The 15,862-nt window shown below is 41.6% G+C and overlaps 2 protein-coding genes across 7 annotated transcripts in view; both read right to left on the bottom strand.

Moving 5' to 3' along the window:
• The window catches only part of PROM1 (prominin 1), a 93,159-nt gene that overhangs the window by 23,310 nt on the left and 53,987 nt on the right, over window positions 1–15,862 (bottom strand). For all 6 annotated transcript variants that reach the window (XM_073342457.1, XM_073342460.1, XM_073342458.1 and 3 more), the window contains 6 exons: window positions 14,177–14,266; window positions 12,264–12,481; window positions 11,786–11,860; window positions 10,314–10,377; window positions 6,117–6,276; window positions 794–946 (listed from right to left, as the gene is read on the bottom strand). In XM_073342457.1, the coding sequence (XP_073198558.1) occupies window positions 794–946; window positions 6,117–6,276; window positions 10,314–10,377; window positions 11,786–11,860; window positions 12,264–12,481; window positions 14,177–14,266 (760 nt within the window). The remainder of the gene's footprint in view (window positions 1–793; window positions 947–6,116; window positions 6,277–10,313; window positions 10,378–11,785; window positions 11,861–12,263; window positions 12,482–14,176; window positions 14,267–15,862) is intronic.
• LOC140910729 (uncharacterized) lies at window positions 1,008–5,532 on the bottom strand. Its single transcript, XM_073342463.1, has 2 exons — window positions 5,018–5,532; window positions 1,008–4,098 (listed from the first exon to the last, which is right to left on the bottom strand). The coding sequence occupies exons 1-2, from the start codon at window positions 5,505–5,507 to the stop codon at window positions 3,836–3,838; spliced, it is 753 nt and encodes a 250-aa protein (XP_073198564.1). The 5' UTR covers window positions 5,508–5,532; the 3' UTR covers window positions 1,008–3,835.

Here is a 15,862-nt window from a genome sequence, read left to right as displayed (position 1 = left end):
GGGAGTAGAATAAAGCACACTAGGGATCAGAGTCTGAGACACAAGCAGGCTCGCTCCTTTCTTAGGTTGGAAGTGGAGCATATTGCCTCTGTCAAGAGTGAGAGCATTGCCTTTTTTAATTTTTTTTTTTAAATGAAGCCTTTAGTCTTCAAAAGTGGTTGTGCAAGTTCCAGCCCTCCTCAGCAAGAAGGATGGATTAAACCCAATGCTAGGATCCCTAAGGATCATTATCGCCCACAGAAAAAAGCCCTCAGCAATCAGACAGAAATAGGCCATATTCCCCTATTCTTCTGATGCAGCCGATAGAATCTCTTTCTTTTGGAGCCCAAACCATGTTTAAAAATATGTTCCATACATATTATTTTTAGAGGAAAACTACAGATTCCCTTTATAGTCTAAATAATTAGACATATGTCCCAATTTTGCAATTCCCAAGTTGGTTTAAATGGATGTTTGTTAGCCAAAATGCTCTCACTATAATAGATTCACATGGCTTATCTTCTCACATGATCCTCTAGTAAATCCTCTAGTAAATGTATATCAATGCCAGCCTAACATCTTTTGACGCATCCCAAGGCTAGAACTTGCTTCCACTGACGCACTTAGTTTCCAAACATTTAATCTGTATTTTCCTCTTAAAAATCTATCACCCCCGCCCTCAGTTGGCCAGCGTATATATTTACCCAGGTAATAAAGCCACTGCACTTCAAAATATACTTTCCACAATACAGTACATAACTGAAAGAGATGTTTGTGTAATATTTAACTTATATTTTTAAAAATATAAACTCACGCCATAAGGAAATTGCCACCAGTGTTTGAGATACAGCCTCTGGTTGTTGGAGAAGCATGTTTATCATAACCGCAAGTTCCACATAATAGTCCAAGACAGTAAAAGACCAGGATCAGAATCACCATGCAGCAGAGAATTAGACAACCCAACCATCTAATGAATCAATATAGACAGTTACAGGATTAATATGTATGACACACCAGAGACAAAAAAAATCAATCATGCATATTAAAGAAGAAATATCAAAGAGATTATAGGGTAAAAATATTATGCAGGGTGACTAATAATTCAGAAGAGACCCATCTCAAATGGGTTATAAACGGAGCAGTGCAAAAATCAAATAAAAATCTGTGAGTGTGGATGTGTTATAGAATTTCCAATTGCTCTTGTAAAGTTTACTTGTCTGAAAATACACAAATATTACTTCATATCTGAATGTTGCAGAACAATTCTGTTTAGATTGGTGGGGTTAAAACCTATGGTAAAGGTGCACAATTTGGCACTTTGCAATGTATTGCTGCAATTACAAAAGCACACAGTTAAATGGCATATAATCAGGGAAATGCAAGATTAACCTTAATTCCTACCAAAGTATTCTTTCCTTCTTACTCATGACAACAAAGTAACTCTGCTCAATCTACCTACATATGTAGAATTTATCCAACACTACTCAACTCCAACACCTTCCATGCCTCTCTCCATCCTTCCTTTCATTTATTCTGATTTCTCTCCCTCCCATCTCTCCTTCTTTCTCACTCTTGCCCTACAAGACATTTGATGCACAAAACAAAATATGCCACCCCCAAATAAATACAAAAAAAAAATTCACAGCTAACCAAAAAGAAAACTGTGGAACTAACGTGATATTTGCAAACCATCATGCTGCTTGTATGTTACATCCCTTATCCCCACCCTTTGATTGTCTTAACAGACTAAGTTCTTTAGTGCAGAAACTGTCTTAGGGTATGTCTACACTACGAAATTAGGTCAATCCTATAGAAGTCGATTTTTAGAAATCAATTTTATACAGTCGATTGTGTATGTCCCCACTAAGTGCATTAAGTCGGCAGACTGTGTCCTCAATACTGTGGCTAGCATCGACTTACAGAGCGGTGCACTGTGGGTAGCTTCCCACAGTTCCTGCAGTCTCCGCTGCCCATTTGAATTCTGGGTTAAGTTCCCAATGCCTGATGGGCAAAAACAGTGTCGAGGGTGGTTTTGGGTACATGTCATCAGTTGCCCCTCCCTCTCTCCATGAAAGCAATGGCAGACAATCATTTCGCCCCTTTTTTCCTGGGTTACCCATGCAAACGCCATACCACGGCAACCATGGAGCCTGCTCAGCTCATTGCTGCCGTTGTGAGCATTGTAAACACCTCACGCATTATCCTGGAGTACGCGCAGAACTCAGCTAAGAGATGCCAGCACGAGGACGATTGTGATGAGGACATGGACACAGATGTTCCTGAAACCACTGTGGCAACTGGGACACCATGGGGGCAGTGGGGCTGTGGTAATTGGGACATCATCACGGCAGTGGGGCTGGTTGATACAGTGGTACACAGATTCTGGGCCCGGCAAACAAGCACTGACTGGTGGGACCACATAATGTTGCGGGTATGGGATGATTCACAGTGGCTGCCAAACTTTCGCATGCATAAGGCCACTTTCTTGAACTTTGTGAGTTGCTTTCCCCCGCCCTGAAGTGCAGGAATACCAAGATGAGAGCTTCCCTGACAGTCGAAAAGTGAGTGGCAATAGCCCTGTGGAAGCTTGCAATGCCCGACTGCTACCGGTCAGTCAGGAATCAATTTGGAGTGGGCAAGTCTACTGTGGGGACTGCCGTGATCCAAGTAGCCAATGCAATCACTGACATTCTGCTATCAAGGGTAGTGACTCTGGGAAACGTGCAGGTCATAGTGGATGGCTTTGCTGCAATGGGGTTCCCTAACTGTGGTGGGGCGATAGACGGAACACATACCCCTATCTTGGCACCGGACCACCTTGCCAATCAGTATATAAACCGCAAGGGGTACTTCTCAATGGTGATGCAAGCACTGGTAGATCACAAGGGACGTTTCACCGACATCAACGTGGGATGGCAGGGAAAGGTGCATGACACTCGCATCTTTAGGAACTCAGGGCTGTTCAAGCAGTTGCAAGAAGAGACTTACTTCCCAGACCAGAAAATTACCGTTGGGGATGTTGAAATGACAATAGTTATCCTTGGGGACCCAGCCCACCCCTTACTCCCATGGCTCATGAAACACAGGCAGCCTGGACAGTAGTAAGGAGCAGTTCAACTATAGGCTGAGCAAGTGCAGAAAGGTGGTAGAATGTGCCTTTGGATGTTTAAAAGTGCGCTGGTGCTGTTTGCTGACTAGGTTAGATCTCAGCGCAACCAACATTCCCATTGTTATTGCTGCTTGCTCCATAATATCTGTGAGAGTAAGGGGGAGACATTTATGGCGGGGTGGGAGGTTGAGGCAAATCGCCTGGCAGCCGATTTTGAGCAGCCAGACACCAGGGCGATTGGAAGAGCACAGCTAGGTGTGCTGCACATCAGAGAGACTTTGAAAACCAGTTTCATGACTGGCCAGGCTACGGTGTGACAGCTGTGTGTGTTTCTCCTTGCTGCAAACCCGTACCCTTTGTTGATTTTAATTCCCTGTAAGCCAGCCACCCTCCCCCCTTCAATCACAGCTGGCAAAGGAAATAAAGTATCTATTGTTTTGAAACCATGCACTCTTTCTTTATTAATAAAAATAAGTGAGATAACTGACAAGGTAGCCCGGGTGGGGTGGGGTGCGGGAGGAGGAAAGGACAAGGCTACATTGCTTATTGTAGCCACACTACAAATCAAAACTGTTTGAATGACAACTTTCTGTTGCTTGGGCCATCCTCTGGAGTGGAGTGGCTGGGTGCCTGGAGCCTCCCACCTCGCATTCTTGGATGTCTGGGAGAGGAGGATATGGAACCTGGGGAGGAGGGCAGGCAGTTATACAGTGGATGCAGCGGGGCTCTGTGCTCTTGTTGGCTTTCCTACAGCTCCAACAGATGCTTCATCATGTCCGTTTGCTCCCCCATTAGCCTCAGCATCACCTCCTGCCTCTGCTCTTCACTCTCACTTAATGCTTTCCTGGCCTCTGCCACTGAATGCCTCCATGCATTAAGCTGTGCCCTTTCAGTGCAGGAGGACTGCATGAGCTCAGAAAACATGTCATCACAAGTGCTTTTTTTTCGCCTTCTAATCTGCAATAACTTCAGGAACAGAGGTGATAGGGGGAGCACAGAAACACTTGAACCTGGGGGGAGAAAAAAAGGGAGAGTAAAATTTAAGATGATACATTTCTGAGAACAAAAGGGAGACTCTTTCACAGTGAATCAAGCAATTCACAGCAGACAGCACGTGTGCTTTAGGTACAGGTCGCATTTTGCCTTTTATATTGAGCGCCTGCCGGTACGGTGACACATCATACACGGCTGGGGCAACAGTTTCCAGGCAGTGATGGTAAGCCTTTTGGTATGCAGGGTTGGCTTCTTCTGCCTTCATAACATGTGGGAATGGTTTCAAACTGCAGTGCCATCCTTTCCCATAGCAAGCAATGCCAGTTGGGTTTCACAATTAAAAGGAGGGGCTGCGGTTTTCGGGTGGATGTGCAGCACACACCTCCCCCCACCTCACCGCAGGGCTATTCTCTGGGATGATCCCTTCACCCCTCCCACCACCGCGTGGCTATTCTCCAGGATGATCCCTTTTAGCCATGTGCAAACAACCCAGCATGAACGGGATCCTTTTACTGTTCCCTTATAAAAATTCCACTACTTCAACCAGGTGACTATGAATGATATCACTCTCCTGAGGCTAACACAGAAAGATAAAGACCAAATGTTGCTTGAATGCAACCAAAATCCAGGACCATTCACTGCCATGCTTTGTGCTGCAATGATTCCAGACTACTTGCTAGGCATGGTAAAGTGTCCTACCGTGGAGGACGAAATAAGGCAGTCCTCCCCAGAAACCTTCTGAAAAGGCTTTCAGAGTACCGCCAGGAGAGCTTCATGGAGATATCCCTGGAGGATTCCTGCTCCATCCCCAGACACATTAACAGACTTTTCCAGTAGCTGTACCGGCTGCGAATGCATCCCAATTCTTCAGGGCAAATCAAACATTAAACACTGTTGCTTTTAAACCCTGTACTGTAGTTACAAATGTGCACTCACCAGAGCTGCCTTCTCCAGCTTCAGGGTTGGGGATCCCGCCTTGGGAGGGTATTGGCTCCAGGGTGATTAAAAGGTCCTGGCTGCCAGGGAGAAAGGATTCGCTGCTTGCCTGCTGCGCATTCTCCTCCTCTTCCTCATCCACAAAATCCTCCTCCTTGTTGCGCGAGACTCCCCCCTTGCAGGTGTCCATGGACAGTGGTGGGGTAATGGCAGAGTCTCCCCCTAGGATGCCATGCAGCTGATCATAGAAGCGGCATATATGGGGCTCTGACCCGGAGCGACCATTTGCCTCCTTTGTCTTTTGGTAGGCTTGCCTGAGCTCCTTAACTTTCACTAGGCACTGCTGCATGTCCCTGTAATAGCCTCTCTCCACCATGCCCTGTGCGATTTTGGCATATATATTAGCATTTCTTCTTTTTGATCGGAGTTCGGCCTGCACAGATTCTTCTCCCCATACAGCATCAGATCTAGGGTCTCCCTTTCGGTCCATGCTGGAACTCGTTTGCGATTCTAGGGGGACTGCATGGTCACCTGTGCTGCTGAGCTCGTCACGCTGACCAAACAAGAAATTAAATGCAAAATTTCCCGGAGCTTTTACTGTGTACCTGGCTAGTGCATCGGAGTTCAAAGTGCTGTCCAGAACGGTCACACTGAAGCACTCTGGGATAGCTCCCGGAGACCAATACCGTCGAATTGCATCTGCACTACCCCAAATTCGACCCAGCAAGGTCAATTTTACCGCTACTCCCCTCGCCAGGGAGGAGTATAAAAGTCAATTTTAAGAGACCTTTAGGTCAATGGAACGGGGTTGGTTGTGTAGACGCATTCATTTTAAAATCGACCTAACGTGGCTAAATTTGACCTAAGCCCGTAGTGTAGACCAAGGCCAACTTTATGCTTGTAGAGTGCCCAGCAAAATCCTGACAAGGCCTCTACCACCAGACAAACAATAAATTACAACAACTTCACAATAGCATCGAGGCTGCACTGTCGCTCAGCGATCACAATTTTATTGTCCTGACAAAAACAAATAATTATGTCAAAATATTCCTAGACAGCGTTCCCCTCCTACCTTATTGCTTAAGTAATGTGTACCTACCTGTAGAAATCATACTGTTCCACTACTGGGAAATAATCTTGAACATATGCCTCACTCTGAGTAAGATATATTGTTAAATCAGCTAGAACCTTCTGAACAGGAAGCATTTTAGTGAAGCTAGTGATATTTGAACCAATCAAGTCCAACAAATTTTTGATATCTGAAAAACCAAGCATTGTGGGAGTACATCATTATAAGACCATAAAAGACAAATTATATTCTATATACACCAAGTTAAAATGCTCATTCATTTCAGCCATGTATCTGGAGAAAGGCAAGCCATGAAGACAAGCATGAAACAGGACAGGCAAGCCACAAGGAATATTAGCTTTCAACGTAAGATAATGGCATTTTAAGACACACATACTGTAGTTTTAACATTTAATTTAACAATGAAAGATGTTGATGTCATGTCAGAGTTTTCTTTCTGTTGATTCATTTTAAAAAGAATGTGTTTTTTAAATCCAGCTAGCTTAAATCTTCCATTTTTTTTGGTAATATATGAAATAACAATACTGAGCCAGGCAATTAGGTACTAAGTTTATGAATGATTATTAGGAGAAGTTTTAAGATTGTTTAAACTAGGGCTGTTGATTAATTGCAGTTAACTCACATGATTAACTCAAAAAATTAATCGGGATTAAAAAAATTAATCAATCAATCAATTGCAGTTCTAATTGCATTGTTAAACAATAAATACCAATTTAAATTTATTAAATATCTTTGGATTTTTTTCTGCATTTTCAAATATATTGATCTCAATGATACAGAATACAAAGTGTACACTCACTTTATATTATTATCACAAATATTTGGACTGTAAAAGCGATAAAACAGTATTTTTCAATTCACCTCATACAAGTAATGTTGTACAATCTCTATCACAAAAGTGCAACTTACAAATGTAGATTTTTTTGTTACAAAACACCATTCAAAAAAACAGAACAATGCAAAACTTTAGAGCCTACAAGTCCACTCAGTCCTACTTCTCATTCAGCCAATCACTATGACAAACAAGTTTGTTTACATTTATGGGAGATAATGCTGCCCACTTCTTATTTACAATGTCACCAGAAAGTGAGAACAAGCATTTGTGTGGGACTTCTGTAGCCGGCATTGCAAGGTATTTACATGCCAGATATGCTAAACATTTGTATGCCCCTTCATGCTTCGGCCACCATTCCAGGGGACATTCTTCCATGCTGATGACACATTAAAAAAAGAAAGCGTTAATTAAGTTTGCGACTGAACTCCTTGAGGGAGAACTGTAGGTCTCCGGCTCTATTTTACCTGCATTCTGCCATATTTCATGCTATGGTAGTCTCGGATGATGACCCAGCAAATGTTCATTTTAAGAACACTTTCGTTGCAGATTTGACAAAACGCAAAGAAGGTACCAATGTGAAATTTCTAAAGACAGCTACAGTACTCGACCCAAGGTTTAAGAATCTGAAGTGCCTTCCAAAATCTGAGAGGGACGAGGTAGGGAGCACACTTTCAAAAGTCTTAAAAGTGCAACACTCTGATGCAGAAACTACAGAACCCGAACCACCAAAAAATAAAATCAACCTCCTGCTGGTGGCATCTGACTCAGATGATGAAAATTAACATGTGTCGGCCCGCATTGCTTTGGACTGTTATCGAGCAGAACCCGCCATCAGCATGAACATAACATAAGAATGGCCATACTGGGTCAGACCAATGGTCCATCTATCCCAGTATCCTGTCTTCTGACACTGGCCAATGCCAGGTGCCCCAGAGGGAATGAACAGAACAGGTAGTTATCAAGTGATCCATCCTGTGGACGCATGTCCTCTGGAATGGTGGTTGAAGCATGAAGGGACATATGACACTCTAGTGCATCTGGCATGTAAATACCTTGCAACACTAGCTACAACAGTGCCATGCGAAAGCCTGTTCTCAATTTTAGGTGACATTGTGAACAAGAAGCAGGCAGCATTATCTCCTGCAAATGTAAACAAACTTGTTTGTCTGAGCAATTGGCTGAACAAGAAACAGGACTGAGTGGACTTGCAGGCTCTAAAGTTTTACATTGTTTTATTTTTGAAAGCAGTTTTTTTAAAATATATAATTCTACATTTGTAAGTTCAACTTTCCTGATATAGAGATTGCACTACAGTATTTGTATTAAGTGAATTGAAAAATACTATTTCTTTTGTTTTTTACCATGCAAATATTTGTAATAAAAATATAAAGTGAGCAGTGTACACTTTGTATTCTGTGTTGTCATTGAAATCAATATATTCGAAAATGCAGAAAAACATCCAAAAATATTTAATAAATTTCAATTTGTATTCTATTGTTTACCAATGCGATTAAAACTGTGATTAATTTTTTTAAATCCCTTGATAGCCCTAGTTTAAACACTATTCCTACAGTATACAACACACCCTGTTAAAGAATTGAAGATCCTATATTAACTTCTTAACACAGGAAGAGTAAGAAGTTATAATCTCAGTCTTTACAAAATGCATACTTTAAATAAAAAGCCTTTCCAATTAGTTAGCAGCATTCTTCAAAAAGCTGTGCTAATGAAGTAATATTTTGGTCATCTCAATTTATGAGGGAACATGCCAATCTGTTGGCACAATTTAACAATTATATTTAGCTGCACAGAGATCCTAAAATATTTCATACTCCTATTGCACTATAAATATATAAAGAAATGCATTTTTCTTCATTCTTTTATTCCTTCAAAATTCTGATGCACCCTATTCCATCAGGATACATTCTGTAGATGTCAACTTGTCATATGAATTTGGTAATGCTCAGCACTGTCCCCCCTCCCTCCAGGAGAATCAGGCCTTTTTTACGCTTCGAAACAAATAGATTCAGGTACCAGGTTTCCTAGACCCAAACCCTCCTCCTCTCTGTTCATGAAATTACTCTATTACAATTTTTTCCCCCTCTGTTTTTAACTTGATGTCTACCCTGCACTCAGTTATTAGTAAGAAACATCAAGCTGCTAAAATAATGAAAGCCTGCCTTGTTTTATGCAAATTGCCAGCTACTGGAAAGGAGTATTTTTGCATTTAGATCTCCTTAATAAAGAAAATGTAACACCATCAGCTTAGAAAACTTTGACTCATTTTAGACAAGGTCACACAGTATGCTATGTTTACATACATACTGTGTATTATTTTCCCAAACTTACAAGGAACAGCTGTTTATATTGGCAGAACAGGTCCACAATGCAAGAACAGAAATTAAAACACATTAGTATACACATTCATATATTAAATGTACTACATGCTACCCTTTAATGATAACTAAACTATTAGCCAATTTAACGATTTTAATGGTTTGATTTTTGGGTACTTAAAAGGTTAGATAAAGAACAAGTTAAAATACTATGTAAGGCATGTGTTTTACCCACTAGATTTTATACCACAACGTAGATCAGTTTCTTTTTTTATTAGGAGCTTAGCTTAAATAAATAATAAATATTGTATGCGTGCTTTTTCCAACCAAGGCACGGTCAACATTATAGCACAATAAAGATATAGTAACCCAAATGCCATTTAGACATCAAGATTTCACTTGCAAGGCAAAAACAACGAGAAGTCCGGTGGCAGCTGAAAGACTAACAGATTTATTTGGGCATAAGCTTTCGTGGGTAAAGCTTATGCCCACATACATCTGTTGGTCTTTAAGGTACCACCGGACTCCTCATTGTTTTTGTGGATACAGACTAATTTAGGGAGGAGGGATAGCTCAGAGGTTTGAGCATTGGCCTTCTAAACCCAGGGTTGTGAGCTCAATCCTTGAGGGGGCCATTTGGGGCAAAAATTGGGGATTGGTCCTGCTTTGAGCAGGGGGTTGGACTAGATGACCTCCTGAGGTCCCTTCCAACCCTGATATTCTATGATTCTATTACAGCTACGCCTTTGATACTTGCAAGGTAGCAGTAGTCTAAGAAACAATGCACACAAACACCATATGTTGTCTTCTTAGATTTAATTATGAGACAATAATACTGCCAAAGGTGGTCTTCTCATTCTACAAAAATGTGAACAAGTTTTATATTTCATCTTTGATAGCATTTTCTGAGACATCACCAATAAGGAGGATACAAAAATATAACCATGGTAAAGGAGTGATACTAAACTTTAATGTTATGCTCTAGAAAACAATTTATCAATCAAAATAAAAAGCAAATTCTATCATCAGTTTCACCTGATAAGATGTTCCTGGTTTGGTTCAGCACTAAATCTGGAGTATCATTAAAGGCTGCATAGCCCTAAAATAAACGGTGAGAGTTAAAAGAACATCTCAATGCCAAATTGCTCACATCTGTTTTTCTATTATAAAAGGGCTAACATTATACACATCACATCTTATCTGGTATGTCAAACAAATTTTATGTCACCCCTTGAAAGTACAAAAATACTACAGAAAGCTTAATGAGAGAATCTAATCCAGGTAGTTTACTCTCCCAATTAGTCCCTGAAGAAGTAAACACACACACACACACACACACACTTTTTAAACATACATCAGTCACATTCTCATGATTATGACCCAAAGGTGCTTTTTGTCCAACGCAGACCTAAAGCTTACAGAGCTAAGGACACAGGCATGTATTCTCTGTAAACAATGCTGAAATGCTGAACACCTGCACAGTCTTCTCCTCTAAGAGTGCCCCCAGCCCATCCCAAAACAAAAAAGTCACATTGAGAGTGGTGAGCAGAAACACCAGTCAGGAAAGATGACCAACACGGTCACCAGGGCCAGAATTTCAATCCTTTTCCTCAGGCCTTTGTTTTATGGAAACAAAGGATTATGAACAAAAAAACCTCAAGATGCTCAAAACAGTGGATGCCAATTGCAGGAGAACTTTCCATCATCTTAACCAGATGGGAAAGGAAAGGGCACACTTCACTCTACCTAGCCATCACTCACTACCTTTGTATCTCCCCCTCACTCTTATCACCCATGTGACAGGCAGGGGTCTGGATGAACCCCTCATGCCCTGGGGCTTGTGGACTGCTTTTCTATCTTGTAACAGGGCTTCTACTACAAGTACCTCAGCTTTAAAATAAGAAAAGGTAGTAGACCAGTGGTGGGCAACCTGCGTCCATCAGGGTAATCTGCTGGCAGGCCACGAGACAGTTTGTTTACATTAACCTCTGCAGGCACGGCCATCTGCAGCTCCCAGTGGCCATGGTTCGCCATTCCTGGCCAATGGGAGCCAAAGGAAGTGGCGGCCAGCACGTCCCTGCAGCCTGCGCCCTTCCCGTAGCTCCCGTTGGCTGGGAATGGCGAACCGCAGCCACTGGGAGCTGTAGGCAGCCATGCCTGCGGACGGTCAATGTAAACAAACTGTCTTGTGGCCCGCCAGTGGATTTCCCTGATGGGACGCAGGTTGCCCACCAGTGCAATAGACCCAGATTCTGTCTTTTTGCTTTTGAAGAATATCCTGCAGTAGACAATTAATGTTAATTATGGATGCACACTGCTCTGAAGATGTAAAGCCTTAAGTAAGTATTATTACATATTAAATCTTAAGATGTGAACCAACGCTGGGACAGTTAGCAGAGAAACCCACTAAGAAGAGGAAATGGAAAGAAAGACTTTTACTTGGGAAAGCGAAGAACAAATGTCATATGTAATCGTCCCATCCTATTATTTAACGTAAAGAAACATACCTTTTGAACCAAACTGGAAAGGTCTATTTTAAGGACATCATTGACTTTGGCAAGCTGTGTGCTCACACCTGGCAACTAGGATGGAAAAAAGCATTCTTGAGATAAACCAAAATACCATATACACTACTTGACCATATATTTCAAAGGAGATGTAAAAACAAATTGGAAGAATATGTACAGCACAATATTGCTAGTGCTCTCCTTAAACCTTCATTGGATGAAAGCAAAATTTATAATCAATTATAGTTAGCAGATCATAGTGTTGGCCAGAACAGCACTTTAACATAGCTGTTTGACACATATATCTCTCTATCTTACTTTCTAGTGCACTCAAGATGAAAGCAGTCATTGAAATTGCACAGATGAAGAGATACAGAACAGATCATTTTACTACACAAATTGAGCCTAAATCAGAGGAATATTCCTGAGGTAATACAATGAAACTACACTGTGAAATGTTGAAAAAATATTTTCTTACCCCACTGAAGTTAGCATTGATATTCAGTTGATTTAATGAATTTCTGATAATGTTGCAAGTTGAAGCAGCTTGAGCAGCAGAGCACGCAGAGTCACTGAGTGTATTGCTCAGGTGTATTTTAACATTGGTCAGGTTAGCATGCAGCCTTTCAGTACCTTCCTGCAAAACCTCCACAGAGACGCTCACATTTTCCAGTGCCTCCTTTGTTTCTCTGATTGCTATGATGATACAAAGATTTTAAAACAAGTTTCATTTAGAAGTCAGTCCAGTTACTCAGCAAGATGCATACATTTAATGACAAAAAACAACTATTGCAGCAGAAAATATACTGCAAATAGAAGCATGGCATATTTTGCTAGCACAGGCCAAACATAATCAGTCAGTCAATCTATTTTTACCAGGATTCCACCCACCCCCAAAATGTACCCCTTTTTACTCTTTGTTCGGTTCACTAGTTTTGGTGGATTGCAACACAGAAATACAATGAGACCACTGTTTCATTATCATATACCAGCGCAAGTGGGTCAAGTCATTAGCAACAAATCCAGGGCCTTGTTTTGCAAGCTCAGTACGATATTTTCTGTATTTCTATCACTACCATACACTTGGGGCACATCACTGAACTCTGAGTTTCAAGTGAAACAGAACATGTTGCACCAGCCAACACTAATGCTGGTTCAACATTTTCTGCCTTTAGATCTCACCCCAGTCATACAAAAACAATGAAGTGCTGAACAGAAGAGTAATAGACAAACAGATACAGCTAAAAATGCACAAGAAAGTGCACAAAAAATGAACCACACTTCACACAACACACAAGATTTTGTCAAGTCTTTTACCTTTGATAGCCCTTTCCACTTTGACTTCAAGCCAAATAGAAAAATAAAGCAAAGAAACGAGAATGATAATGGGTGATGAGAAAGGGGTCTGGTGATGTGTGCAAACAGTTTCATGTGCATGGGTAGAGAAAAATAAAAAAACCAGTGACTAACTTCAGTGATAATTTGCACTTTTGTATGTACAACTGCACCACTTACAAATTCCTGAATTAGCAATCTTGTATAAAACAAGAACTGTTGAAATCATCTTTATAATGGAGAAATCACAGAATCAAGTGTTACTAAGCCCCAAAGCATGTATGGTCAAGAAATTTTAGTTGCTGGTATCTTCACAATAAACTAGACAAATATTTTAACTTGATGGTGCTAGCCCAGGCATAAAAAGCAGCAACACACCTATGAGGACTGAAGGTATAAAACAGTATGACCTGCCTGAGAAGCAGACAAACTACTACTCATTAATTACAGTTCACAAAAAGTTTGAATGTTTCCTAATCAGCCTTTTCATATAAGAAGAAAAAGTCTGGCAATAGATATACAATTTCAAATTATGGGAAATTCACTACAAAGACCCAGCCGAATAAGCTCAAAACCTTTCGTACAATGCAATCAATCCACTGGCTAACTCTGCTGTCTAAACTTTCTACCACTGCAACTTCCATAAACCATTGGGACTACTGGAAGAGGTAAAGATGGGACGTTTACCTAGCCAAAACCTAGCATTCAAAGACGCTTATAAATACCCAGAAGGTCCAGTATCCGTCCGTCTGAAAGTTCACAGAGGTCAAATACCTTTTTAAGCAGAAAGATACAAGGATGCATATTCTGAGGAAAAGAAAAATAAGCTCCTGCCACTGGAATAATGCTCTTTCCTCTGTAATGGGACCATGCTTTCCCCTCTTGTCCCAAGGCATGCACAAAACTCTCAATTCATTTGATAAGTGTCACTGCCCAGAAAAATACTCCACCTATAGACTGATTACAAAATTACGTAAACTTGTGGAATAGGGAGAGGGTGTCTCTCTTAACAAGGCAATGGAACGTTAATAAATAAAAGCAGAGATGTGCATTTACCTCCTGCCATCATTAGAGCTGCATCGAGTGCAGGGCGCACTTCTTTCGCAAACCGCTCTTGAACTCTGCTGCCAAGCAATGGCCCAACATCTGTAGAAAGAGAAAATAAAAACACACTGCAAGCCAGTTCAATACAATCCTGTATCACTACTTATCAGAACAAGTATCTTGCACCAATTTTTATTAACTTCTAAAAAAGCTGCACTCAGGACTAAAATCAAAGTTCAGTGTAAGAAGACAACTTCACTGCTCACACCTTCTTTGGCAACACTTACCTCTAAGACTTATGGGATTAAACAATAAATCAAAAGGGAGTGACGTCTATTTATTCGTGCCTGACTTGGGAAAGTGAAGACAATAGCAATGCAACAAGACACCAGAAACGCGTACTCCAGTATTGCTTTTTGTTATCGAAGCTCTGCTCCTTCGCTTTAGTTTTTCATTTTTCAGAACACACTTTTTTAAGAGTCCATCATTTTGCAGTGAATTTTGGGCAACAATCCTTTACTATGAATTATTTTTCATAGTGCACAAGAAATAGGGAAATTGATTCTTTGGATCCCTTTCTCCCTCCTTTTCCCCAAAAGCCCCAGCTGTGTTCTTAAAAAACAGTCCCAAAGATTCTTTAAATTTTCCATTTTTGGACTTCTGCCCATCACTGTAGTATCTGACTATCTTCCACATAGAATACTTGGCAACAGTGAAGTCCCTAGTGAACTTCATGGAGTCTCTAGCTTCCCTCCATTTTCAAGTCACAGAAAGCTCTTAGGGTAGGTTTTTGGGGGGCAGGTTTGGGAGGCGGTGTCAGGGGGCTATGTCATGGGAGCATCCAAGGTGGTCAACATTGTTAATTCTGGTTATGGTGGAAAGGCTTTATTAAACAGGAAGGTTTTTCAGTGTTTCCTAAAAGCGGTCAAACTCTGGATTTGTCTAAATTCCTCCATAACTTCATTCCACAGCTTAACTTAATTTAAAATGCTTTGTCAGCAGCTCCCATACACTTTGTTCTGGCTTTTCACTATTGCTCTAGAGCAGGGGTTGGCAACCTTTCAGAAGTGGTGTGCTGAGTCTTCATTTATTCACTTTAATTTAAGGTTTCGCGTACCAGTAATACATTTTAATGTTTTTTAGAAGGTTTCTCTCTTTAAGTCTATATATTATATAACTAAACTATTGTTGTATGTAAAGTAAACAAGGTTTTCAAAATGTTTAAGAAGCTTCATTTAAAATTAAATTAAAATGCTGATCTTACGCTGCCGGCCCGCTCGGCCCGCTGCCAGCCTGGGGTTCCATTCACCTAGGCTGGCAGCAGGCTAAGCGGGGCCTGCGGCCGGGACCCCAGACTGGCAGTGGGCTGAGTGGCTCAGCCCGCTGCCGGTCTGGGGTTCTATCCGCTGGCTCCTGCCAGCCAGAGTCCCAGCTGCCGGCTCCTCTCAGCACGCTGCTGGTCTTGGATCCCGGTCCTGCCCACATAGAGGGGGAACCTACCTTCTCCGTGGTTCTAGCCCATTCTCTTCCTCTCTCTCTGCACTGAGCTGAGGGTGGGAGTGCACTGATCACAGGGCTGGGGGTGAAGGAACAGGTTGGGGGTTAGGGTGCAGGGTCTGGCCAGGAGCTAGAATGAGGGAGGAGGCTTAGGGTTGGGGCAGGAGCTTTGGGTGTGGAGTGCTTACCTGGGCAGCTCCC

The sequence above is a fragment of the Lepidochelys kempii genome, chromosome 4, assembly GCF_965140265.1.
Source record: "Lepidochelys kempii isolate rLepKem1 chromosome 4, rLepKem1.hap2, whole genome shotgun sequence".
NCBI lineage: Eukaryota > Metazoa > Chordata > Testudines > Cheloniidae > Lepidochelys > Lepidochelys kempii.
Note: the sequence above shows the minus strand (reverse complement) of the source record. Positions and strands in the feature narration are given on the sequence as shown.